This window comes from Equus caballus, chromosome 9 (assembly GCF_041296265.1).
Source record: "Equus caballus isolate H_3958 breed thoroughbred chromosome 9, TB-T2T, whole genome shotgun sequence".
Classification (NCBI taxonomy): domain Eukaryota; kingdom Metazoa; phylum Chordata; class Mammalia; order Perissodactyla; family Equidae; genus Equus; species Equus caballus.
The window spans coordinates 66,619,486-66,646,415 of record NC_091692.1 but is presented as its reverse complement, the minus strand read 5'-3'; the positions used below and the strand labels follow the sequence as shown (position 1 = coordinate 66,646,415).

Here is a 26,930-nt window from a genome sequence, read left to right as displayed (position 1 = left end):
CTGAATTGGTGAACCCCGGACCACCAAAGTGGAGCATGCAAACTTAACCGATGTACCACCGGGCCAGCCCCAGGACACATATTTAGGTAAGTGCTGTAACCTTCAGAGTTAACATGCCAAAAGACTAAATATATATTTATGTCAATGATACTGCTATTGTTCAAGATAGTTCCAGAATAATACCTTTCAAATCAGCTTCTAAAGCAACAAAAGACAGAAGAAAATCAATCAAATCTTACACTTCTTTTTTGCCATACATGATATGGCAAAACCACTTGATTTATTTATCTGATTTATTGCTAAATATGTTTTCCAATCAATTCATAAGGCAAGATTGAAAGATATTTATTTTTGGAGCAATTCTTTTAAATGTTTGGATCAAATGTATGGTCTTTCCAGGTGACCTGAATGATAAAACAGTGATTTGCAAGAGAAGCCATACAGCATCTTTGTAGAATAGTTACAGATCATTTGGCAAAATATCATAATACAAATGGAAAAGCAGGACAACATAAAGTGAATCTCACCAATGACTGACAATACATACATACATATATATAATCTTATTGTTTCTCTTTTAGTCTAATTCTTCACTCTGTCACCTCTGTCTCATCCCTCTACTCACCCCAATAATCCTTATTTGCTGAAACTGACTTTGGATGATGATCTATAAAAATAACTAAGAGTAGAGGATATCCTAGGAATTATCTGCACCTCTGAAGATGAATTTACCAAGCTAAAATAATATCTACTGGGTGGAAGGTTTAATGGAGACTGTTTGAAGGGGGGATTTTATTCTACTACAGGTATCCTAATAACTCATGTAAGCTGCCTCAGAAAAAAATAATTTGCTCGTCTCTTCTCCTTTGTAAGTAGTTTTGTCCCACAGAGTTAATTTTAAAACAGCCATCATCATCCCTGTGGGCTAATACAGTGATATAAATTTCAGTATCAGTTAAAGTGAGGCCAGTTTTTAAACTGTACACAAAGTAATGTACAAAGGAATGAAGGAGTTCCATTCTATTACATACCAATTTTCCTCCTTTTTACTTCTTCCTTTCTTTGTCTACCTATCTTGTATGTTCTTCTCTTTTTATTTCTTATTCCTCTTTTTTCTCTCTGCTCATTCCTTTGGTCAAGCACATTACTTTCAAAGGCTGTGCTGACTTGTAGTCTCACACCTATGTTATCTAAGTCATACAAATCCCCTGATCAGTATATTCCAAGTATATTAATTCTTTATATTTGTGCAATTTGTGGGTCTTCTCCCCTCTACTTTATACTTTCCTGAGGGATAAAAATGCAAACATATAAATCAATCAATTAAAAACAAAGCTGCTCTGGCTTTGGCAGTATCAGATCTTTGCTCATGTGGCCTCCGCCAAATCACACACCTGACTCTTCAGGCTCCTCTAAAGAAAATTTGAAAGCTACCCCTGATTACTTATATTGCATTAATTTGCTCATAGAAATAATGAAGAATTCTGAATGTTATATTTGAATAAAAAGGGCTGGTAAACATTACCTTAAATGAGTATTATGGGTTACCTTTTAATATTTGGTTCTCTGACCAAATATACAAATACAATCTAAAACAATTCCTAACTATTCTAGGCACAACTAAGAATAAACTTTTCAATACTACATATACCTTTGTTTCATTATTGATAAAATGAAAAACAGCTATAATAAAAACTAATAAAAATACTAAGAGTATTAGACCAGGGTCAACTATCTAGATGCAATAAAATTGCAAAGAGTATAAATACCACTCTTACATGGGTAAGGATTCCTTTATTTTGCTATCCAAAATTTCTTTGTACATTGCAGCTGACATCACCTCTTCCATTGGACACATGATGCCATATTCCTCACAGCCATTCTCTTGAACCAAGGGGTCAGTTTTATGTGGATCAAACATTATATTATTTGGTGTAACTAGCAGCACACCACTGACTGTGCCCTAAGATGAAAAAGAAAATAACATTTAATCTCCAAAGCTTAAATTTTCAAAAAAGTATTCTAGCTATTTTTACTTTGATTTTCTTCTGAAGTTAGGTCATCTACTACATATAAAAGTAGTACATTCAAGCACTATGCATTCTCATGAAAACATTTTTAGTAAAATCCAAATTTTCCCAGTAAATTCTCCTTTTTAGCAGAGGCAAAATACAAAGAATATCATATTCACCCTCAAACGATCAAGTCAGGAATTAAAATTTGCAGCTTCAGTAAAACAGTGAGTTATATCTGAAGGTAACTTCAGTAATGTAAGAAAGGATTGTAAAGTCCTGCAAGGCATGAGCCATGTTTTACGTTAATTTGCATACTGCTTCTTGTGTTGTTCCCTCACTACAAGTACCAAATATAATTTCACATAAACAATGCAGATCTAATAATGTGTTGATAGTTCAATTCATTATAAAAGGAAAATAGTATAATCTCTTTAAAATACCTTAAAAAAAATCTCTGTTTCACTTGTCTCTGCTACTACCTAGCTTTGTGACCTTGGGAAGCAAAGCCTCTGGGCCTCAGTTTCTTCATTTGTAAAATTAGGTAGCTTAGGTGACCTTTAAGGTATACAGCAATCATTTTAATTTACTCATGAAAAGCTATTAAATTTTAAATACATTTATAAAAATAGCGATGCAAATATGAAGTCCAACCCTCTCATTTTACAAATGAGCAAACTAAAGTCCACAGAAAGCTGGCTCCACTAATATCAGCTAATATTTATTGCATGTTTTGTATGCATCATACTTTACATATGTTATTGTAAATCTGATCTTCATAATCATAGCTCTGAGTATACAGGTGGGGAAATTAAGGTTGAGAGAGGCCAAGCAACTTGTTCTAAATAATAAATAACACAGCTAATAAGTGGTAGAACCAAGATTGAAAATCCAAGTAGTTCATGCTTTTTACTCTAATCTCTCCACATTTGAGTCACAAACTATAATCACTTCAACTCAAGTGCCAAATATTCCTAAATTCCATTTTTAAACTCCCACTCCACTATATTCTCTAAACATATAAATGAAGAGCCAGACAGAATTCTAAAAATAAACCAAATAGTTACTTCAAAGTTTTTTCCTGAAGCTATTAAGGAAAAGAAAAACTGAAATCCCGTTTGATTTGGTATCATACCCTCCTTCCAAGTCCATATTCAGTTCTGTGAATTTACCTGGTTCAACTTTAATAACATAAAATTTAAATTATGACAAACACCACCTTTAAAAATGATCAAGTAAAAAAAGAAAATCCTACTAAAAATGGTCAACCAATCACAAGTGGAAAAAAAGTTACTGCAGATGTTCAAGATAAGAAAACATGTTTATCATTTACACTAACTGCATGCAATACTGGAAAGAAGAATATGTGTATGTGTACATTTTGGTGGGGGAAAGGGAATGAATCTGAAACTCTGTATAGCATTTCTTTTAGTTCAGACCACGAACCACTCAAATAAGGAGTAACTTTATATAAACCATAGCCTAATCATCTTTTGATCAATATTTAATCAACAGATTTATATACATCAGTTTGTATTTCTGGATCACAAGACAATTTAGGTTAATGAGAGACGGTAAGGTATGTTGTAGGGATATTTACACTGCCAGAGATAATCCAAGAAATAGATACTCAAGAGTAGCGTACATACAATGCAACAAATCTTAAAGACTTTTGATCTTTAATACCTTCCTTTATCTCACCTTCTATAAACTAAGTTATTTGTTAAATGAAACCAAGCAATTAGTAAGGATTAAGGAAAGCAAACTCCAGGTTCTCTGAAATACTTCAGGTCATTCTTGATTTCATAAATTTCACCTGAGCATTAGTTTTAAATGATGATATAATATTTGGTTCACTGGCTTAACATCATATATTATCTTTCACTTTAGAGGATTATCACAAAGACACTGATTACTAGGTATGCATGATAGAAAAGGCACAGTGTAACGTTAATGCTTTAATTCACTATACATGCTAATACGATAATCTTAGTAGCGTAACTATAGAAATCATTTGAAAAGCCTTTCAAAACTGTGCTTCTACTTGCTGGGTTAGAAGGGGCTTGAAGCCCCACATCTTAACACTGGACTGATCAAGCTGCTAACACTACTTTCCAGAAATGGACCCTTATTGCTACTATTGAAAAGATGCACTGATGTATTCTTCAAGCTTCCTTCTCTCTGCCTGTAGCTGGGGCTCTCTGAGGTATTCTGTCAGATGTCATTCTCCATAAATCAAAACAGTTGGCATTACTTCAATGTAAAATTCACAAAAATCTCTTGAGAAAGTAACTTCTCAAATTCTTTAGACCAAGACTAAGTCTGAAATCATAAACTCATGCCAAAGCATTTGCATTTCATTCTTTTTTAATACTCTTTCATAAATCCAGACATATTAACAGTAGCAAGATCATGCTGTAAGAGGTTTCCAATTAGAGTATCTTCTTGATCCACATGACCTTTGGAAACTTTAAGCACAGATTTCTCTTTAGTATTAATAACTTCCAATTCCTTATGTGCAATTACCTAACTAATCTTCTAAGGAGACATTATTTCTATTAGGAAAAAAAAGCCTATCTGTAAAAGTTACCACTTACATTACAATATAAAAAATAAAAGACTATGTCTTAGGAATTCATCCCAGCAAAGACAAAAGCTTGTAGTACTGATTTTTTTTTTCAGTCTTAAGTCCACAGTAATCTAACCATTATAATTACTGTTGATAAATTTCCCTAATTCTTATATAAATAACCTTTACTACAATCAACCTGTGGGAACTAGAAAGAAGAAAAGATGACTTGTATGAGAAAACATCTTTTCCGGCTTACTTTCTTCCATGAATTAGAATAAACAGAGCTAGCCTCCAACGAGAGATTATGTTCCAAGAACAAAGGCTGTAAGCCATTCCTAACTCTGCCAATGACTTTATGTTTGCTTTGATCCTGAAATAAAATTTTTATCCAAATACTAACTGAAATTCTGCTTCTAGTCAAGAACTAATTCTACCTAAAACTACTAAAACAAATACACACACAAAATACATGAAATAACTGTTTTGAAATACTGAAATCCTGGGCAGTGATACCTGAATAAGGGGAAATAAAAAGATGAGCTCTACAAATGCCCCAGCATACTGAGTGGATAGAGTTTCCAGGCCACAGGCAGAGAAAGGAAAGGAGAGATGAGCACTTCCCACTGACAGGCTTTGTGCATCTACAGAGGTTTCTTTTTCAAGCTTCTGGCTGAGTACTGACTGCCACCTATATGTACAGCAACTACCCAAGGATGAGACGAAGCACTTGAAAGAAGCAGAAGAAACAAGCCCTAGAGTCTACAGAGTCAGGAATAGTTTGTGTTCTCATGAACCAGAGCAAAAAATCTTGTAATTTACAGAGTCTCAGAATACTCAGAAGGGTATTGTCTCAATAAGGGGGAAAAAGTAGCTACAGCTTTAAGGCTGCTCTAGTCCTGCCTAATAAATCTTAAAAACATGCTATGATAGGATCAAGCTGTTTCCAAGAAACAACTGTGTCACAGAAAAAAATGCAAGAATATGTATAGAAATACAAAAATATCCAGTACTCAACAAGATAAAATTCATAATATCTGGTATCCAATCAAAAATTACTAGGCATGAAAAGAAACAGGGCAGTGACTCAACAATGAGAAAAATCAATGAACAGAAAGAAACACATAAGTGAGAGAGAGAAAAGAATTGGGAGAAGACACTAAAATAATTATTATAACTATATTCCATATATTCAAGAATATAGAGGAAAGATGGTACATGGTAAGTAGGAACATGGAAGATATAAGAGATCCAGTTTGAACTTACAGAGAAGAAAAATACACTGGATGGAATTAATAGCAGATGAGACATGGCAAAAAAAACATTATGAACTCAAAAATATAGCAACTGAAATTATTCAAAATGAAAAGCGAGAAAGAAAACAAAGAACTGAGTATCAGTGAGCTATGAGGCACGGTATCAAGCAGCCTAAAATATGTATAATTGAAGTTCCCAAAGAAGAGGAGAGGATGGGAGAGAAAAGATATTTGAAGAAATATGGCTGAAAATTTTCCAAGTTTGATGAAAACTATAAACCCATAAATCCAAGAAACTGAATGAACCCCAAGCAAAACAAGTATGAAAAGTACACCAAGACACATCATAATCAAATTGCTCTAAATCAATGATAAAGAGACCATCTCAAATGTAAACAAAGAAAAAAATTAACTTTGTACAGAACACCAAATATAAAAACAATAGAAGACTTCTTTTCAGAAACAGTGCAAGCCAGAAAACAGATGAGTTCTGAAAAAAAATCTTTAAAGTTCTGAAAGAAAAAGAAAACCCTATCAACCTAAAATTCTATGCCTAGTGAAAATATCTTTCAAAAATAATGGAAATGCCAAAGATATGTAGATAGCAAATAAGCATGTGAAAAGATGCTCAATTTCTTAAGTCATTAGGGAAATACAAATTAAAACAATGAATTAACACTAAAGACCAATCAGCACGGCCAAAATCTAAAACACTGACAGCAGTGACTGCTGGCGAGGATGTGGAGCAACAACTCTCATTGATTGTTGGTAGGAATGCAAAATGGTACAGCCACTTTGGAAGACAGTTTGGTAGTTTCTTACAAAGTTAGACACAGTCTTACCATATGATCTAGCAATTTCACTCCTTAGTATTTACCCAAATGAGGTAAAAGTTTACGTCTTCACAAAACTTGCACACAAATGTTTATAGAAGCTATATTCATAAGTGCCCAGTTTGGAAGCAACCAAGATGTCCTTCAGTAGGTGAATGGATAAACTGTGGTACATCCACACAACAAAGTATTATTCAGCAATAAAAAGAAATGAGCTGTTAAGCCATGAAAGACATAGAGGACTCTTAATTGCATATTGTTAAGTGAAAGAAGCCAATCTTAAATCATACAATCATACTGTATGATTCTAGCTATATGACACTCTGAAAAAGGAAAAACTATAGAGATAGAGAAAAGGTCAGTAGTTTCAAGGGATTCAGGGGTAGGGATAGATTAATAGGCAGTGTATAGAGGATTTGTAGGGCAATGAAACTGTTCTGTATCATACTGCAATGGTGGATACATGTCATTATATATTTGTCAGAGACCACAGAATGTACAACTCAGAGTGAATTCTAATATAAACTATGTAAACCCACTTTAAATATAAAGACACAGGCTAAAAGTAAAAGAATGGAAATGATAAACTATATTAACACTAATTGAAAGGAAGTTCAATCACTTGTTAATGTTAAACCATGTTAACACTAATCAAAGGAAGTTCAATACTAATAAATTAGTATTCATCAAAGTAGATTTCAGAGCAAAGAATACTACCAAGAATAAAGAAGGTATTTCATAATAAAGCAAGCCAATTCATCAAGAGAATATAAAAATCCTAAACATTTTTACACTTAATAGCAGAGCTTCAAAACACATGAAACAAAAACTGATAGAAATGAAAGGAGAAATGGACAAATCCACAATTATAGGTTGGTATTTCAAGAGCCTTCTGTAAATAACTGATAGAACATATAGAAAATCAGTAGGAATATAGAAGAACAACATTATCACTCAACTTAATTGACATTTATGGAATATTCTTCCCAACAGCAGCAGAATACACATTCTTTTCAGGTGCACATATAACATTTATCAAGATTTACCCACTTTGAACCATAAAACATGTCTAAATAACTTATGACTTCAAGCAGTATTATGTTCTCCAACCACATGGAGTAACATTGAAATCAATAACAGAAAGATATGCAGAAAATCCCCAAATATTTGGAAACTAACTAAGACACTCCTGAATATTCCATGAGTCCAGGTTGAAATAAAGTATTCTGAACTGAATAAAAATGAAAATACAACATACCAAGATTGTGGATGCAGTTAAAACAGTACATAGGGGCAATTTATAGCACTAAACACCTGTATTTCAAATACAACTTATGAATTATGACTATAAAGTAATGGTTCTTATGTGTGACTTCTAAAGTCAGTATCATCCCATAGTTACTTTCTAAGCAATACTTGGAGTTTACTTTCCAATTCTGTGTTACTTTATTTCCTTTATAAACTGTAACTTCTTTGCTTAGAAAATCAGCAACGTGTGATAGATAAAACATAGATTCAAACTGGGTTTGAATTCCAGCCATGAATGAGAAACCTTGGACTTATTAACCTTTTATGAAAGTTTGTTTTCCTTTGAAGAAGAAATAGGACCATCTATTTCACAGGATTATTTTGAGTTGATAGAATAATTAAAACACCTCATATAGTTTCTGGTCTATAGTAGGTAGTCAATAAACAGTAGTTGTCTTCCTTTTCATGTTTTATACTAAGTTTGTAAGAGTTAACATTCAAAATAGTGCCCATTAATGGTCATTTTATATCAGCTTTTTAAATATTCAACCAACAGCAAATTAACTGCACCTTATTGTAGTGAATCTATTCATATCAAATTGCCTTTAACAACTGCAACAGACCACTAGATTATAACTTATAAGCAAGGTCCACACTAACCCAAACTAGTAGGTCCACCAATACCTTTTTTAAATATTCAAGCACTTGCTGATGTTGATGACTTGAAATGTAAATGTCAAATTGTCGTATTTTAGTAATAAATACAACATGATTTTTTTCTAGAGTGTTATTCATTACCTTGCCCCTGGTAATATATCTGCAATTAATTTTAAGAAATTTCTCAGTAAATGCTTCTTCTTCCTCAGAAGTTGAAGATACAACTCGTGCAGGTCGAATACTAGTAAAAGTAGATGAGGGAGGTGCTTCTTTCGGGTGGACTACATCAGGATTCTTTAAGGAAAAAAAAAAAAAGGCACTTCAGAGAACTAAATAAAAATAAGTACATTATTAAGGCGAAATGAATAGCTTTCCCCAATAAGTGTTCTTCCTTCTCATCACATTCTGGAGGGCAGCCCAAACTATTCTTATGTAAAAAAATACAGGAAAGAATAGCACTAAAAACCTGTATTTCACATTTAATATAGATCTTTAACACAGCTTAAACTTACATTTTCAATTATTTTTTAATGGGGATATGAATCTTCTGGAGAATGTTGAAAACTACATCTTGTACTCCCACCCTACACATACACATCACATACACATACACACACACACATTCAGATGCTCTGGAATTAAACCACTGGTCCTGATAAGATTGTTTAATATATCCCTTGGGTGTTGGGAGCAGAGAAAAGGTGGAGTGCTTCTCTGTGATATTTGAGAATTCAGCAGAACCCATTCACTGGAAGAACCTTTTAAATTCTGAAGCTATGAAGAGTTTATCAATACCACTCTACAAAGTCTTAGTTAGATCACAAGTTCTCTTTTCGATGCCAGGGACCATTCTTGCAGTGAAGTCTATGGGTCTCCTTCTCAGAATGTTTTTTTGAATATTTAAAATAAAATACAGGGTTACAAAGAAAAATTATACTGAAATACAACTATCAAAACATTTTTTAAAATTGGAGATATGGATATATATATGTCTGTGTGTATATATATGCTTCCTTATTAATACACTAAATAAGAAGATCTAGTGGTGACTTTGATAATTATAATTTTGAAGTAGATAGCTATAAACATTTTGTGACGTCTACAACAACTCCCAAGTGATTTGAAAATATCTGTGAGTTCTATCAGGGACAAAGTCACAAGTAAGCCTAGTGTTATTCTATAGTTTGCTGCTTAGATTCCTAATTTACAAAAAAGTTAGATTTCACTTAAAATTTTTTATATCCAACTTTACAGACCTCTTAGAACTCATAGTTCCCCCCCAACATCAATATTCTGTACAATTAAGGAAAGTTAGACAGACGCATTTTAGTCTTTGTTTTAAATACCTCCATAGTTCAACAACAAAACAAAGAACAACCTAATCAAAAAATGGGCAGAGGATCTGAACAGACATTTTTCCAAAGAAAATATACAGATAGCCAACAGGTACGTGAAAAGACGTTCAACATCACTAATTACTAGGGAAATGCCAATCAAAATTACAATGAGATACCACCTCACACCCTTCAGAATGGCTACTATTAAAAAGAGAAGAGGGGGCTGGACCAGTGGCATAGTGGTTAAGTTTGAGCGCTCCACTTAGGAAGCCCAGGAGTTTGCGGGTTTGGATCACAGGTGTGGACCTAGCACCACTCATCAAGTCACGCTGTGGTGGCATCTCACATAAAATAGAGGAAGAGTAGCACAGGCATTAGCTCAGGGCTAATCTTCCTCACAAAAAAGACAAGAAATAACAACTGTTGGAGAGGATATGGAGAAAAGGAAACCCCTCATACATCGCTGGTAGGAATGCAAACTGGTACAGCCACTATGGAAAACAGTATGGAGATTTCTCAAAAAATTAAAAACAGAAATGCCATATGATCCAGCTATCCCACTTTTGGGTATTTATCCAAAGAACATGAAAACACTAATTCAAAAACATATATGCACTCCTATGTTCATTGCAGCATTATTTACAATGGATAACAAAGATGGGATATATACATACAATGGAATACCACTCAGCCATAAAAAAGACAAAGTCGTGCCATTTGTGACAACACGGATGGACCTTGAGGGTATTATGCTCAGCTAAATAAGTCAGACAGATAAAGACAAATACCACACGACTTCACCCATATGTGGAAGATAAACAAATAAACACATAGATAAAGAGAACAGATTGGTAGTTTTCAGAGGGGAAGAGGGTGTGGGGAGGGCAAAAGGGGCACATATGTATGGTGATGGATAAAAACTGGAATATTGGTGGTGAATACAATGCAGTCTATACAGAAGCTGAAATATAATAATGTATACCTGAAATTTACAGTTATAAACCAATATGACCTTAATAAAATAATAAATACCTCCACAAAGGCATTTCATACCTTATGAGTAAATGCACAATACCTTATAAAATAGTTTTCATAGGAGCAAGGTTATTCATAGCTTTGAGCTAATATCTGCCACTTTGTAACTAATAATTAATAGTTCTGATTTGGTCTTTTTAAATAATAAACAAGGCTGGCTCCTCTTCATTCTCATAGACTTTGATACTTGAAAAGGGCTATCAAATTTTAACATACCTTATTCTACTCTTACAAATGGATCTATATCCTTAAACCTACATGAGGACAGAATTTTTATACTTTCTTTCCAAATTTCATCTAACCCTCATAAACATGGGGCTGAATCCTTAGCACTTGGGCAGACACTCAACAGATATTTTTTGAAGAAAGGACAGACCAATGTAAAATACTGTAAACAACTATATTTAATATACTATGATTATATCCTTAAAAACCTAAAATGGAATTAGATTTTAACAGTTGCATGATGCTGTTCACTCTATAATATTTATTAACAAAGTTCTCCTCAATCTTTTCATTTTATTATGCAAATTAATTAATAGCTTCACACTCATTCTGTTGTCTCTGATAGTTACTACATCTAAGAGTTTTGCATCATATATAAATCCATTTAACATAGATAATTACATATTAATAAAATATTAATAGATATTTATGAATACTTGTTATGTTTATGTGTTATATGAACCCATGTTGCCAATCAAATGAACTGGTGAGCTTAACTGCAATACCATCCCCCCTTCCTTTCAAATATTCTTGTAAACTATTATAAATGTCCAGAGGGGAAAAAAGCCAATGCAAGGCCATTGGAAGGCCTCCTGCAAACTGGCACAAAGTTATCAACAAAGTTTGTGTATGACTGTTCAGTTACTTCCAAATCCAGGTGACAACATTATCTACTATATAACCATATTATTCTCAAAAAGTGTCAAGGTACAATGTCAAATGCCTTCCTTAAATGAAGATATACCTCACTGAACAACATGATCTCTGAGGTCCCCTCAAAGTCCCAAACTCTACTACTGAGTAACTATAGCAATCCCTATTTGTCAATGTAATCCTATTAAAAAGAATACATGAGATTAGCCTAGTAAATGCTAAAAATATAGCACAAAAGAGTAAACCTTTTAAAAAAAGACCAAAGGTGTTCAGAGGAATCGTAATCAGATCTCATTATAACTTACATACATGTACATTACCCAAAGTATCAGTATCTCTGTGTCGCTGGTTTTGACTGGTATTTAGGATTCTGATTATTAATGCAGTGATTTTGAAGCTCATTTGAGTGCTTTCTGAAGCTCCTTTGTGCAATTTTGTTTTAGCCACTATGGATGGAAAGGTCCTTAAAAATATGGAAGTATAAATATCTATCAAGCCTCAATTATTGCCCCAAATGTTCAAACGTGCAAAAGCAAAAGCATTGCTAGGATAAATGACCTAAAAAGGTTGACTCATCTTTTTTTGTACAATATGACTAAATGTTATACAATATGATTTGTATAATATTCTTATAAATAATTACCATAAACTAATTAGCAACTCTAAACTTTCCTCCCATCTTGCCTTGGCTTTATAAAGCTTTTGCCCCTTTGTGACTGAAAATATGTAGAAATGTTCTCTGATAACACATAGGTAAGGCATAGGAAGTTTGAGGAGGAAAAATCATACAGGGACAGAAATACCAACATTTATATTTATTTCATACATATATAATTTAGAAGAAAATATTTACTTTTAAAGAAACATGTATTTCTTTATTCAACCCAGTAGATATGATAGGTGCCATGTACCTCCTATAAGTTATTATGTTTAACCCCCTCTCAGAATTTATTTAAATTTCACTTCTTAAGACCAAGAATTTGAGGATCTTAAAACCAACCTCCAGAATAAAATAAGATACAAATAAAAAATAAAACTATCAGAGTGAAGGAAAACTAAAATACAATTTAAGTGTTGTACTTAGGGCTTTGGATCTGATTGAGATTTTTAGCAGCTAGGTTAAAAACTAAGGTGGGATCAATTTTTAAATTCTAGTTATGGAAATGATGCTCCCATTTAGAACCTAGAAGAAAACTCTCACTCAGTAAGTTAACTATTTCTTATTAGTAATGTTACAAACATAGGGATTTTTTCTATATAAAGAAGTGCTTTCCTAAAATCTACATAAATTCAAAGCTTTACAACGAAGTCCTATTTTTTCACATATTAACCAAAAAATTCTGTTCTGAGAATATGAAGGTCTGATTACAACGTCATCTAAAAAGTACATATTAAAAAATTACATTTTCCTAATAAATTGCTAATATTTAAATTAAGTTTAAAAGCACCAAAACTAAATTATCTAATATATAGATGCTATAATTTAGCTTTGATGCTATATACAGCATCTATATATAGATATATCATATATAATTTACATATTATTTATATATGTATTTAGAGTTATTTAACTTTATTATAATATGTAATACATAAGCTTATGTTTATTATAAAGTATATATATTTATACATTAAAGTTTTAGTTTAAAAGCATGAAAGTTAAAATTATGACATTTATTACATATAACAAATATATTTTATATACTATATAATTCAGTGATTTTGAACTTAAGTTTAAATATATAATATTATAGAGAGAGAGAGAGAAAGAGGAGGAGAGGTAGGGAAGGAGGGAAAGAGGCATATTTGTGACTAGTTGAAGGATGGTATATGTGAGGACAATTCTTGAAACATATTCAATATTTAACTTCTTCAAACTTTCTTGATATTTCTAACTAAAATTTGTTTTAACGTCTTCTATGTCTGCTATCATAATTAATGTCTGTTTTCAGGTATACTGGTATATAACTTCAAGACGTCAATGAATTATGTGATTAGTAGGATTAAAATAGAGGGGTTTATTTTACTAGATTTCACAAATATTCCCCAGCCACTCAAACCTCTGTAAGAAATTAACTTCACTCTTCTATATATCTTCTCAACTATAAATGAAAAAAAATTCACTGAATGTCTTTTAAAAAAATCTTATTTGACTAGAGCTAGAAAATCTTCTAAAGTTCCCTTTTTCTTAGAAAATAAAGGAGATGAAATTCTATAATATAAATTAGATTCTATAAAATAAATTTTGTAATTTTCTTGTAATTTTATAACAGGCAATGTTATGGGTTGTGTCACTCAAGAAGATATGCTGAAGTCCTAACCCCAAGTACCTCAGAATGTGACCTTATTTGGAAATAGGGTTTCTACAGATGAAATTAGTTAAGCTAAGGTCATACAGGAGTAGGGTGGCCCTTTAATCCAAATAACTGGTTTCCTTATATGAAGAGAAGACCACTACGTGAAGACACAACACAGAGAGAAAGCCTTGTGACTACAAAGGCAGAAACTGGAGTGATCTAACAAGCTAAGGAATGCCAAGGATTGTAGGCAAACACCAGAAGCCAGAAGAGGCAAGGAAGGATTCCTTGGGGCCAACAGCTTGATTCCAGACTTCTAGCCTTCAGAACCATGAGACAAATTTCTGGTTTAAATCCACCCATTTTGTGATCCTTTATTATGGTAGCCCTAGGAAACTAATATAGGCAACTAATACTTTTTTAAGTTATATAAAGAGAAGAACAACATATTAAAAAGTCCAGAGAATCTGAAATGCTGGGGGTAAAGGAAAAGCAATGCTTTTGTTCACCTTTTAGTCATTTTAAATAATATTTCTGAATTATCTGCTATACTTTTATTTTTGCTTTGGTCAAGCAAAAATTTCCTACATTACTTACACACAGTTCTTTATTACATTCTACTTTTCATAATTTGTGACATATTTTTAGGCTGTATGTCACAGAGAATCTGTACTGCTAGTCCTCACCATTTCATCAATGAGGCAGTTCAAAAAGTGGTTAAGAACACAACACAAAATCTGGACATAGACTATCAGGGTTTAAACCTCAGCACTATCACTCACTAACTATGTGATCATGTGTAAATTGCTCATTCTCCTCTCTATGCCTTAGTTTCCTCTCTTTTTAAGTATAATAGTAGCTATAGCAGCATTATCGCAGGCTATGCTTAAAAAGATCCTTTTCGTGTGCCCAAGCTCTATTGCTACTTTACGTATTTTCCTTCTGTAAGACCTTCTATGCATTGCAAAGACTCTTAACAGTATTTTTCCAAAATTATATTTTCTTACCACCATATATGCAATCCAATTGTTATAAGTATTCTACTTTTCTTATGATCTTTTAGATTTATTAGATAGAGTATACTGAAGATCTTAAAGAGAATACAACATCCTTCATTGGAGTACATTAACATAATAAGCATAAATAAAAACTATTTCAAATTATTTCGTTTTTCCACATTACTTATTTTAAACAGTTTTCCTCTGAATTTCATCCTGAAGATATCACACTAGTAGTTTTCGCCCAAAATGGCATTATTATGAGAATTTTTAAGGTGCAGAGAGGAGAAACCAAAGGAGGTAAAACAAACAAACAAAAGGGTTCTATATTTATAAAATGTTAGATTTAAAGAGTCTTACAAGAAGATGATAGTGCAAGGTGGCAGCTATTACTACACTCACTTATAATGATTAAATATTACTTATCTCTTATTTATTGAGAAGTAGTAATGTTTGAGTTATAAGTCTCCAGCTATGAAGTGGTAATAAAGAACATAGGCTCTGGACCCAGACTACTTGGGTTGGAATTCTAACTCAACTGCCAGCTAACTGCATGATCTTAAACACAAATTACTTAATCTCTTTCCCTCAGTTTCCTCGTCTATAAACTAAATACTGTACTGGTCAGGTACTGGAAGAAACAGAGGGCACACGAAATTGAATAATTCTAAGAGAGTTTAATAATAGAAATATTTACAAAAGTATGCACTGTCTCTGAAAATCTAGGGCAAACAGCAACAGAGGCTTCATTATCATGCGTAGGCCTACAGAGGTAAGGAGGAGAAGCAGATGCCTAAACCTAGAGACAGACAGGGTTCTGTGGAAAGGGTTGTCTGACAGGTGATAAGACGTTGAAAATGTAGCCACTCTGGGGTGACCTTGTAGGGAGGGAGCTAGCTCAATAAATATGCCCCTGCTTCCTCATTTTCTCTGATCTTCTGCCAATGCTCTTGCAAGGCAAAAACCAACAGAAGCAAAAGGTCAAGGGAGCCAGTTAATGTCTATTGCCCAAAGGAGGCTAGAGAAGGGTGTAGAATGGATCTAGAGGGGAAAACAAAGACAGCCAGGCCAAGTGCTTCTCTCATAAGTTTGACATTAGGCCTAAATAATACTACTTTTAAAGTGCTTAGAATTATAACTGACACATAGTAAATTTTAGCAATTTATCATTTACCTACTCTCACTTTGGTTTTACCTCCTTCTATGTTTCCTCACTAATATGTGAAGAAAAAACACGGAAAAAATTGTTTGACCCTGGAAATCTCGAAGATAATATTTTTATGTAAAAATAAATTATTTAAAAAACCACTGCAATCCTTTATGCTAAAAAACCCAGGAATATGAAATTTTAGCCTCATAGGTAAGCCACTACAAAGCTGAAAATTCAGAAAACCTATCAGTGACTAATAGACATACAAATGGAAAACTTTGAGGAAAAACATATAACGACAATGCTAATAAACATTATTTTAATTAATATAATACAAATATGAATTATATCTAATTAAACATAAGATGCTTGCTTCTAAGGGACTTATAGGTAGAATAGGAGACATAAGTCCAATAATTGCAATACAGAGATAGAAGCACTTGAGATATGTAGAGAGTTATATAGGGCTATTATCTTGGAGTCTAGTAATGAATATATTTCTAGGCAAAAAAAAAAATACAACTAAAGTTTAAAAAAATACAACTAAAGTTTATAGCATTCAGTTTAGTAATTATTTCCTAACTACTGCCCACAATTAGAAAGCAGGTGATGGCTATCATCTGGGTAGAGGGAACTTCAAGAGTTCTTCGGTGTCTTACCTTTTTCCTGGATCCATCTCAGGGAGAAAGAATTTATTCATATGACTGGTTATATTAAAGAATACTTTCTGGGTCATCTTTGACAGCAGCTGAGTCACTGCAGGTTAAAAGGTCATTCATGTGGCTGCTTTATTCTCTCCTTCTCTTTCACCAATATGGCAAAAGTGAAGAAGAGAATATTTTCACATAGGAGGAGGCCTGGCCTTGTTGCTTCCTTGGAGCTTCAGCACTCTCTTCTCTTTGATCTTTCAATAAAGCCAGTTGGTAGGCAAACTTGGGTTAAAGCTCAAGGAAAGAAAGGGCTCCACAGGTTTCTAGTCAGGCAAAATGCTACAGTCTAGCTTTTAATTCTCCTTTAGGGTTTGAAACACAGCTAAATTAACCTAAGGCTATACTGCTCTCCTTTATCGTTGCCCCTTATGAGTACATCTCTTCGTAAATCCCATGGAAAATGGCATGGCCATGTTCAAAAAGGTATTCTTGCATCATTTGGTCCAGCAATACCTATCATTAGAACCTGACATCATTTGTCATCAATGATGAGGATAAATGTAATATATTCCTTTCACGTGACCGCATTCTAAAGTACAGCATTGTCACATTTATACAGATAAGATATCCAACAAATAAACATTTGAAAAAGACCCCACTTGGCTCTCTCTCTCTCATACACACAAACACACAAATACATACACAAATACACAGAAAAAAATCCCCGGGCAAGAAGAAAAATAGTTATCAATAATATCATGTACTTCACAAAAAAAGTGGAACTAGTCTAAATACTAGAGTTTAGAAACTAATAATGCCTAATAATTTGTAGGCAAATTAATATTAATACTTTGTGCTTTGTTACCAGTGTGCTATGTGATATTCTAAACTGTGAGTGCAAACCAGGGCAGAGAAAAAAAGGATGCCTCCTAAAGTCAGCAGAGCAACATAGAAGAATCCCACAGGAGTCTAGCCATTTAATGGAGAAATAGCCTTTCATATGTAAACACAATTGTTAGGTCATTATGAAAACGGGAAATGATAATTATTAATTTATACAGAAAAGGCACAAAAAATATAACTCCTTTCAGAGATTTTTTAATGAAAATAATTCAAGAAAGTATGGTTCTTTGAAATTCATTTGTAAAATGTAACTTATAGAGAATGTTTTCATTCCTTAAAAATGTTAGATAAATTAATCCACTATTAATTGCTCAGAATTAATATTCAGAAGAATGACTAAGATGATGACAAATTATTTTTTAAAAGGCAGTGTATCAAAGATGAACTCAGTTCTAAGTACTATATAAATATTCACAGAAACTAAAATAAAAATCACATTGAACATGGACTTCATATCATGATACTTTCAAGTTTGTTAGATAAAACTCTTCTTTAGTTAATACATTATTTATAAGAGAAAGTTGATGAATATCTTTCGATAACCACCATCACCAATAGTAAGTCAATTGAAGCTGCCTGGTTTAAATAAGAATGCTTCACTCTAAAAACTGGGATTTACAAATTTAAGTAACAAAATAAAAAGTAAAAAATTTCTTTCTAACCATAGTCAAAGTAGGATTAAAAAACCATGATGATATATACATATACAGTGAGATTTCTTCAAGCTATCTTTGAAAAGCAAGGATACGTACAGTGGTCTTATCAAATTCAGCCTCAGACGATGTTGGTGACAGAGGACTTATGGGGCTTAGAGATGGAGAGCTCTCAACACTGGAGACATATTCAGGATCAGGAACATATAAAACCTGTAAGAAAACGTTCACACAGGATTCAGGAAAACTGAAATATTAAACAGATGGTGTTCTATAAACAAGTACCATTAACAAAGACCTTCAGCAATAAATAGAAAAAATAAAAATCTTCAAATTAAAAGAATATTTCTCACCATAATAATTCTAACAAAGTAAGAAAAAGACATTTAAATTCAATTTAGACAAGTTGGATAATATATACTGGATAATACATACTGTCAGGGAAAGGTGGGAAAAAAATAATTCTCATACACTGTGGGTGTTCCTCGTATAGGACAATCTGGCAATAGCTAGCAAAATCTAAAATGCACATATCCTTTAACTCAGCAAATTTACTTCTAGGACTTTACAGAAATACCTGCATATAAAGAAAAAGAGATATGTACAACAGTGTTCCCTACAGTAATGTTTACAACAGCAAAAGAGCAGAAACAGCCTGAAGCTTATTGTGCCTAAGCAGTAATTTCTATCAATACAGTGCTACACTATACACACATTAAAAAGTCTGAGATCAAGTTGTGCTTAAGTAGAACATTTTCCAAGAATCAAAGTTAAATTTAAAAAAAAAGGCTAGAATATTTCTGGAAGGGGATACAAATTGATAACTGTGGTTGCTTCTAGAAAAGGAACCTGGAAGTCTGAGATACGATAACTTACCTCTAAAAATTAATTTTATCTATCATGTACATGTACTGCTTTGAATATTTTAAAAAGCTCTTTAAAACTGTATTTGAAAAGACAATACACAATTATTTTCAATATGTATTAAGAAAAATTTGGATTGGGGCCGGCCCCATGGCATAATGGTTAAGCTTGCGTGCTCTGCTTCAGGGGCCTTGGGTTCACCGGTTTGGATCCTGGGCATGGACCTACACATCACTCATCAAGCCATGCTGTGGCAGCGTCCCACATATAAAATAGAGTAAGACTGGCATAGATATTAGCTCAGCAACAATCTTCCTCAAGCAAAAAGGGTAGGATTGGAAGCAGATGTTAGCTCAGGGCCAATCTTCCTCATAAAAAAAAGAAAGAAAGAAAAGAAAAAAATAAAAATTCATGTGGATATAAGTGACAGTTAATTTTCTCTTCTAGAGGCAATATGATTTGTTCAAAGCATGCAAAAAAACCATTCTTCTTAAGTTTTCTATATTGTTACCTATACTGCAATGCATACTTTCTGTCTTGCTACTTAATGATTCTAAACACCAATGCATTAAAAAACATATATACCTGTCCAGTAACAACTGCTCGGGAGAATAACTTATTTAACTGAACAAGTTCGTTGGGCGTTGTATCAAATTTCAGGGCTATACTATTCAAAGAATCCCTTGATTCAACCTGTTTAAAAGAAAAAATAAATTATTTTAACCTGTTAAAACAGAAAAACTAAACTATGAGGTTTGATGATCATTAATATGTCTATGGAGCAATCTTACATTTGATTAATAAGGGATATTTTCATCTTTGGAGATGAAATAACTTGAGAAATTCTGTGTTTTGTTAGTAAACAGTCTCAACCTATTACGATACAGAGTATATGCTTTATCACAAGACATCACAATTACATGTGGGCCTCTACTTCAAACAATTTCAAAATACAAAATATAATTTACAAAATACAAACAGGTGATTTTTATTTTACAAAGGCTTTAAAACAATACACTATTCTTTTAAATAGTTTCTAAAACTTATGCAACTTCTGGAAACATACAATTTCATTTTAGCGAAGTATGCCTATATTAAACTTAAAATGCTATTTCTAACGATCTTTATGTATATATTCTGCTATTTAAATGTATAAATTAGAACACATATCTGAACCAAAGTTGAGTAACTGGTTTCTGAATAGTCAGTATATTGTAATGATCATATTTATAGAAATCTTAAGTCATGGGATTTTTCCAATTATCCTGAAGGAAAAAGTAATCTGATCAATCAATATATTCCTTTAGAGTCCTCTATACATAGGCATTATGAGAGTTCTGTAGAGAATAAAATTAAGTGCAACTAAGTCATTTGTATGCAAGGGATTTACAACCTAGTTGGAAAATAAGAAACACAAAAAAGCTTATATAAAAGACGAAAAGCAATTTAAATAAAACAACAAATGCAACAAAAGTGTTGAGTATGGAAAGAGCACCATATTTGTTCCAAATTGTCCAGGAGAGACTTTATAGGAAAGATTTAAAGGTAGATTTTGAAGAAGAGGTAGGAATTTTGAGAAGCAGAGAGAAAGAAAAGAACATTCAAAGTGAAGACAAGAGAACTGACATGTTAGGAGACAGAAAAGTACAAAACACATTTGTGGGATACTATCTCTTCCTCCTAAACCATCCAGAGTATACTTATGAATTTAGGATTTTAGGAAGGTGAGAAACTAAAAAGAATGAGATTGAAAGCATATTCAGAATTAGGCTATAGAAGATTTTAAAGGTCAGAAAAAGTAGATATGTATGTGGGTGTAACAAACAATGAATATATATATATTTTTAATGGTCCTGTAAAACCAAATTTATGCCAAATACATGGGTTAATAATCTATCTGTGCTTCCTTCCTTCTGTGCAAACTTCCCCATCTATCCAATAAGATGATATATCATCTACCTTATTGAGATAATATATGTAAAAATTCTCTGTAAACAAATTTAATTTGCAGTAACATCTGTAAGTTTACAAAGTATTTTCATATTAATTACTACACATTTTACCCTTACAAAGACCCTATTAAATGAGGTGATGAAGGTAATAAAAAACATTAACGTTTATAAAGCAAGTAAGTTACATGGCCGGAGTGGCATCTTAGATTAGTGGCAACAGGTCTAGTATTAAGGGGACAAGAGAATGGATGCAGAAGATCCAATGTAATACTACTGCTGTAGATCAGATTTAAGATAATAAAAATGTAAAGAAAGAGATGAACGCGTAAGATTTTTAAGTAAGACAAGAGAAAACACTCACGGATTGAAGGAAGTTGTGACGATGGTAGTAGTAGAAGTAGATAAGGGGAGCAAATGTTAATGAGCAACTGATGCTGAATCCCAAAATTCTAACCCGGATGAATAACAGACTGAAGGGAAATGGAAATAAGAAAATTGAGCACTAGGCAAGGATGCAGAAGGAACTGGTATGAGGTTTGTTTCAAATTGTTAAATATGAAGTGATAGTAGGAAACGTAAGCATCTAGAAAGGTAGGAATAGCAAAGTTTGGGTCTCACTCCACATAATTTATATAGTAAACTTCTTAAGCTCTCCAAGCAATGGAATGTAAATGGACAAGTGAAAAGAAACAAGAGAGGACTCACATTTGGAATCAAGAAGAGCAGAACAGCCAACAAAGGAGACAGGCAAAATGATAGCAGTAACACCAGGGCAATGAATCATAATGATAGCCATATGTAGTACAATTAGTTTCAAAAACAAACAGAGAAAGGAGGGGAGGATATAATCAAAGAAATAATGGCTATTTTCCAGAATTTATGAATGATATGATTCCTTAGACTGAAGAAACAAGATAAGCAAGATAAAAATTTGTCTGAATCTAGACTTATTATAATGGCACTGCAGAACTGTAAAGACAAGGAGGAAACTTCAAAAACAATCTAAAAAAAGAATAAAGACCGCCTAGAAATGAACAAAAATAAAAAGGCAACAGAGGGACATAAGACAGTGGATTATATACTTAAACTGCTGACAGAAAGTAACTGCCAACCTAATAATCTACAGACAGCTCAACAACCAGGAATGAGGGTGCAATGAAGACTTTTCAGACATTGCCTGACTATCCATTCACAGTTCCTGAGAGAACTATTAAAGGACCTTAAGAAGAAAAGTAAAACCACAAAGAAGGAACAATGAGCAGGAAGCAACAACAAAGAAAAGACTGCTGGGTTTGATAATTAAAAAATCATTAGTGACCTTGGAGAAAGCTTTTTCAGTAGAAAAGTATAGGGATATTACATTAACTAGGAAGAAAATGATAATGTATAGCATTTTCAAGGTCTACTTTTCCTAGTGAAAGTGATTTTACAATTAAAAACAGTATGTGTGCATGCATATATATACACACACATATTATGATTTTAACTTTAAAGCTACCTAAAATACAAACTAATTTATACTATATTTAGGGGGTCTGGAAATACATTTAAGCTACATCATAAATATTTTAGAAAGACAGTTTGAGAGTACTTTGTGATAGTAAATATTTTATTTTAAGAGAAATATAGGGAAATATTTTCCTAAATACAAAAATCATGTTTTATATGAAGATTTTACAAATTATAATAAGAACAGAATATAAGACAATAATATCTCACTCAATTTTACAATCATATTTGTTTCTTTCTTTTAGAATTTGGCATAAGGAATATAACAAAGAATTAAAAAAATAAAGTCTAAACAAAGAGTGCTAGCAGATGTTTTATAACCTTGTTGATCAATACTTGATTATTTCTCAAGGCTCAATTATAACATTAAGAAAAAAAATATTCTCAAGTTTCAATTAACCTTCCACTAAAAATAATGGTCCTTAAGTTGAATTTAATTTTGCTACAGGTAATGCAAGTTCTATTGAATTACAATAAAAGAATGGTAAACTCCTGAATTTAAAACTAACTAAACTTTTACAGTTCTTCACAATCACATGATTACATGTGTAGATAACATCTTATGCCTCATGCCTATAATCTTATGCCTTAATAATAAACGCTAATGAATACATTAAATTATATTACCCAATATTTTACTGTTTGAACATATTTTCTCAATTTCTCAATCATGCAGAGAGGGTACAAGCACACTCAATTTAAGTTTATAACATGCTTTAAGAAGAAATTCTTTTGATAGTAGTAAATATAATTCTACCCTAAACTACATGGTTCCTAACCTTTTTAAATACTTAAAATCTCGAATTGTCAATTATACAGTATAGGAAAACAAGTGTAACTCAAAGTTTTGAAAATTTGTTCAATTTTAAGGATTCATGGAAAATAAGACTCAAATCAAGACTGCTTCACGATGACACAAATGCATAAATTGTTTAAAATTGCTATTTCCTTCTTAATACAGTTATATTACACAAACAATTAGAAAAACACAAAATAATACAAAATTGAGCTGAGCTAAAAAAATTGCTTTATAACATGTTAACACTATCTAAATAAACAATATATACATTTAATAAAAGAAGCAGTACACTACAGACTAAAGTTAATTTCTCACTTCAATTTTTCATAGTATCCAGAAACGTGAAAAGCTGACTCCAGGGAGATTTGAGGATAGAACATAGGAGAAAGCCCCATTTTCAGAGCTAAATAAACTTAGGTATAAATCACTGCAAATAATCTAATGTGAGAGGTTATTCTGGAATATTAATATCAACTTATTTTTTAAGTCTTCTGTCTGCCATTTTCATTATCATTAGCACTTCCGGGAATATAATGAAGACCACATTTTTAAAAAACTATTTTCCTAAAAGCCTGACCTAATAAAAATTATTGGAGCACAGGAACTTTGACTCCCAGTAAATTATCATCTATGTTACGCTGAATTTGCTGGAATAACTATCATTGTATCACACAATAAAATTTCTCTTCAAGAAAAAAAATCCTAAAATATAATCAAGAACTCAAGTATTATTATTAATAAAAAAGTTATCAAAAGTGAAGCACAGATTTTTTAAAATAAGGCAATTAATAACCCCTGTCTTATTTATAGTATAAACAAAGAATGTCCAAAATAAGACTATTGCAAAGATAAATCAGCTTTTTCAAAAGCAAATAACTTACAGCATACTCAATAGTGCCTTTAGGTTTCTGAAAAGACATTCGTCTCCCATCTTTCTTGTCTAGGGTCTTCTTTTGGCCAGTGTCTGAAAAAAAAAAGATGAGGTAAAACTCCTATTAAATTCATTTTCCTTTCAGAGTAATGTCAAAGACTGCTAAACAGAGCTCATTGGGCACATATCTACTAGATCTACCAGTAATAACAGTTTGTTCCCTGGGGTTCTCGGCTCTAAAATACAACCAACAGTGGAAAAAAGCAAATGTACTTCCTCTCTGCCTGTTTTAGGAACTGACCAGTATGAAACACTATAATAACTAGAAGTCAATTTAAAACATAGTAACTGTCAACAGAAAGGAAGTTATTAAAAACTAAATTATGGATCATTTCTTTCAACACATCTAACTCAATTATAATAAACTATATTTGAAGATATATATTATTATTATTATTAACCAAACCAAGTCTGAAAAATGTATCAGCAGTCCTCACAGGAGAAAATATTTATATTTCTACAATCATAGTTAAAGATAGAATCTTCTCTATGGAATTATTTTAAATTATTAAATTCCTTTTTTATATACCATGAAGTAAAATAAGATATGCTTCCATATATAAACACACGTTTGTGTATTTCATCTCAAATAAAGTGTCAACTATTTTTCACTTGCTTATCAAGACACTTCACTTGAACACGTCATTATCATCAAGATTATGCTATGTGTTTCAGTTTAAATTTTGCATTAGTGTTAACTTTCTCATCTATAGTTCATGTAACAATGATTGCACTGAATTGAAAAAATACTACTCCTATTTAGACAATTTAGAATGATTAAAATCAATCTCTAAAAAACTAATAAAAACCTAAACCTTCAAGATAGTAAACATAGCAAAATGCTATATTCACTCCCAACATTTTATAAGATTAAAACGATAGTGTTCAAAGAAAACATTAGTTCTACCTAAACCCAAATAAACTAGAAATTATCTAGTTCATTGTTCTCCTCCTATCTAATCTTAATTGACATTTTGACCATGCTAGAATTTGTTTATATGTACCTAATTAGCTCAGTTGGGTGCATGGTTCTAATGAAGCACTAATAATAAAAAAAAATAACATTAATAATCAAGTTTGAATCCCAAAAAAGTCAGTTGACTCTGCAATGCTTAAAACAGCTGTCCTAAAACATTCGTGATCACCCAGGCTAAACCAAGTCTCTGTTATCAATCACATAACATCTTTATGTCTCCTTCATAACATTTGGCACAGTTATAAGTTTCTTTATTAAATCTCGTCCACTAAACTGTAATCTACAAAACACCATGATTGCTTTGTTTCACAATGCCTCCTTGGCACCTAACAAAAGGTCTGACACACGGCAAGCATCCAATTTGAATGCACTAATGTTCTGAAGCAACAACCTGACTGTATCTAGAACTTCCACAATTCTTATAAATTGGCATTAATTTTTCCATAAAGAAAAGTATGCATAGAATTATGGTTCAGCCATTACAACTCTAGGGGGAAAAAAAACCATGTATATGAATATCCTACTTTTATATCCTAAATATTTAAAGAACTCTTAAAAACTGAGGGGAAAAAAATGAAAACTCATGAAAATAGGCAAAAGATATGATCAGACTATTCACAGGGGATGTAAAAATGGCCCTTAAACATATAAAAATATGTTCAATCTAACTCATAATTAGAGAAATGAAAATTTAAACTACACTGAAATACCATCTTACCTACCAGATTGGAAAAAAATCACAAGCTTGACTATATACTGTTTGGCTGTAGAAAAAGAGGCATTCTTCTACATTTACAGCGGGAATGCAAAATGGTACAATTCTTATGGAAAGAAATACTACTTTTGCTTATCGCTATATTCTAACTTTTCTCCATTGAATAGCATATATTTAAATTTGATTTTCTAATAATAAAACATTAAAACTATTTTAAAATAAAGTTTTAAATAGTTATTTAGTTCTGCTATTTCATAAACAGCAGAGGGAGCCAAAAACACTTTCCTCATTTTGCAATTTAAACTTCTTAAGCGATGCAAAATACAATTATAGACTACTTTTAACTAATAAAACACATCTCTCCTTAATTGATTTTAGGAGTTACCATTAGTCTACATTTACTTGCCTAACATTAGTTTCTCAATCTCAAGAGTTCATTAAACATTTAACCACAATCAAGTTTGCAATTGCTCCATCGTTTTTAAGAGTGCGCCATGGAGCGAAGTTCAGAGCAAGAAAACTAATATAACAGCTTTCCACAGTTGAAAGTTTGAAACGAATTGAAAATATTCACTCTAATAACCTAAAATTATAAAATATTTTGCAACAATTTTTATTATAAAATAGTTCTAAATTTTAATTACCAATATTAAAACATTTATTCATAAATATAAGTACCAAAGCACAATGAAATAAACTGATCATTC

At 32.2% G+C, this 26,930-nt stretch overlaps 1 protein-coding gene across 19 annotated transcripts in view; it reads right to left on the bottom strand.

The window, feature by feature from the left end:
• The window catches only part of OXR1 (oxidation resistance 1), a 451,197-nt gene that overhangs the window by 42,270 nt on the left and 381,997 nt on the right, over positions 1–26,930 (bottom strand). For all 19 annotated transcript variants that reach the window (XM_070221675.1, XM_070221678.1, XM_070221676.1 and 16 more), the window contains 5 exons: positions 24,483–24,565; positions 19,927–20,034; positions 18,577–18,690; positions 8,717–8,869; positions 1,779–1,963 (listed from right to left, as the gene is read on the bottom strand). In XM_070221675.1, the coding sequence (XP_070077776.1) occupies positions 1,779–1,963; positions 8,717–8,869; positions 18,577–18,690; positions 19,927–20,034; positions 24,483–24,565 (643 nt within the window). The remainder of the gene's footprint in view (positions 1–1,778; positions 1,964–8,716; positions 8,870–18,576; positions 18,691–19,926; positions 20,035–24,482; positions 24,566–26,930) is intronic.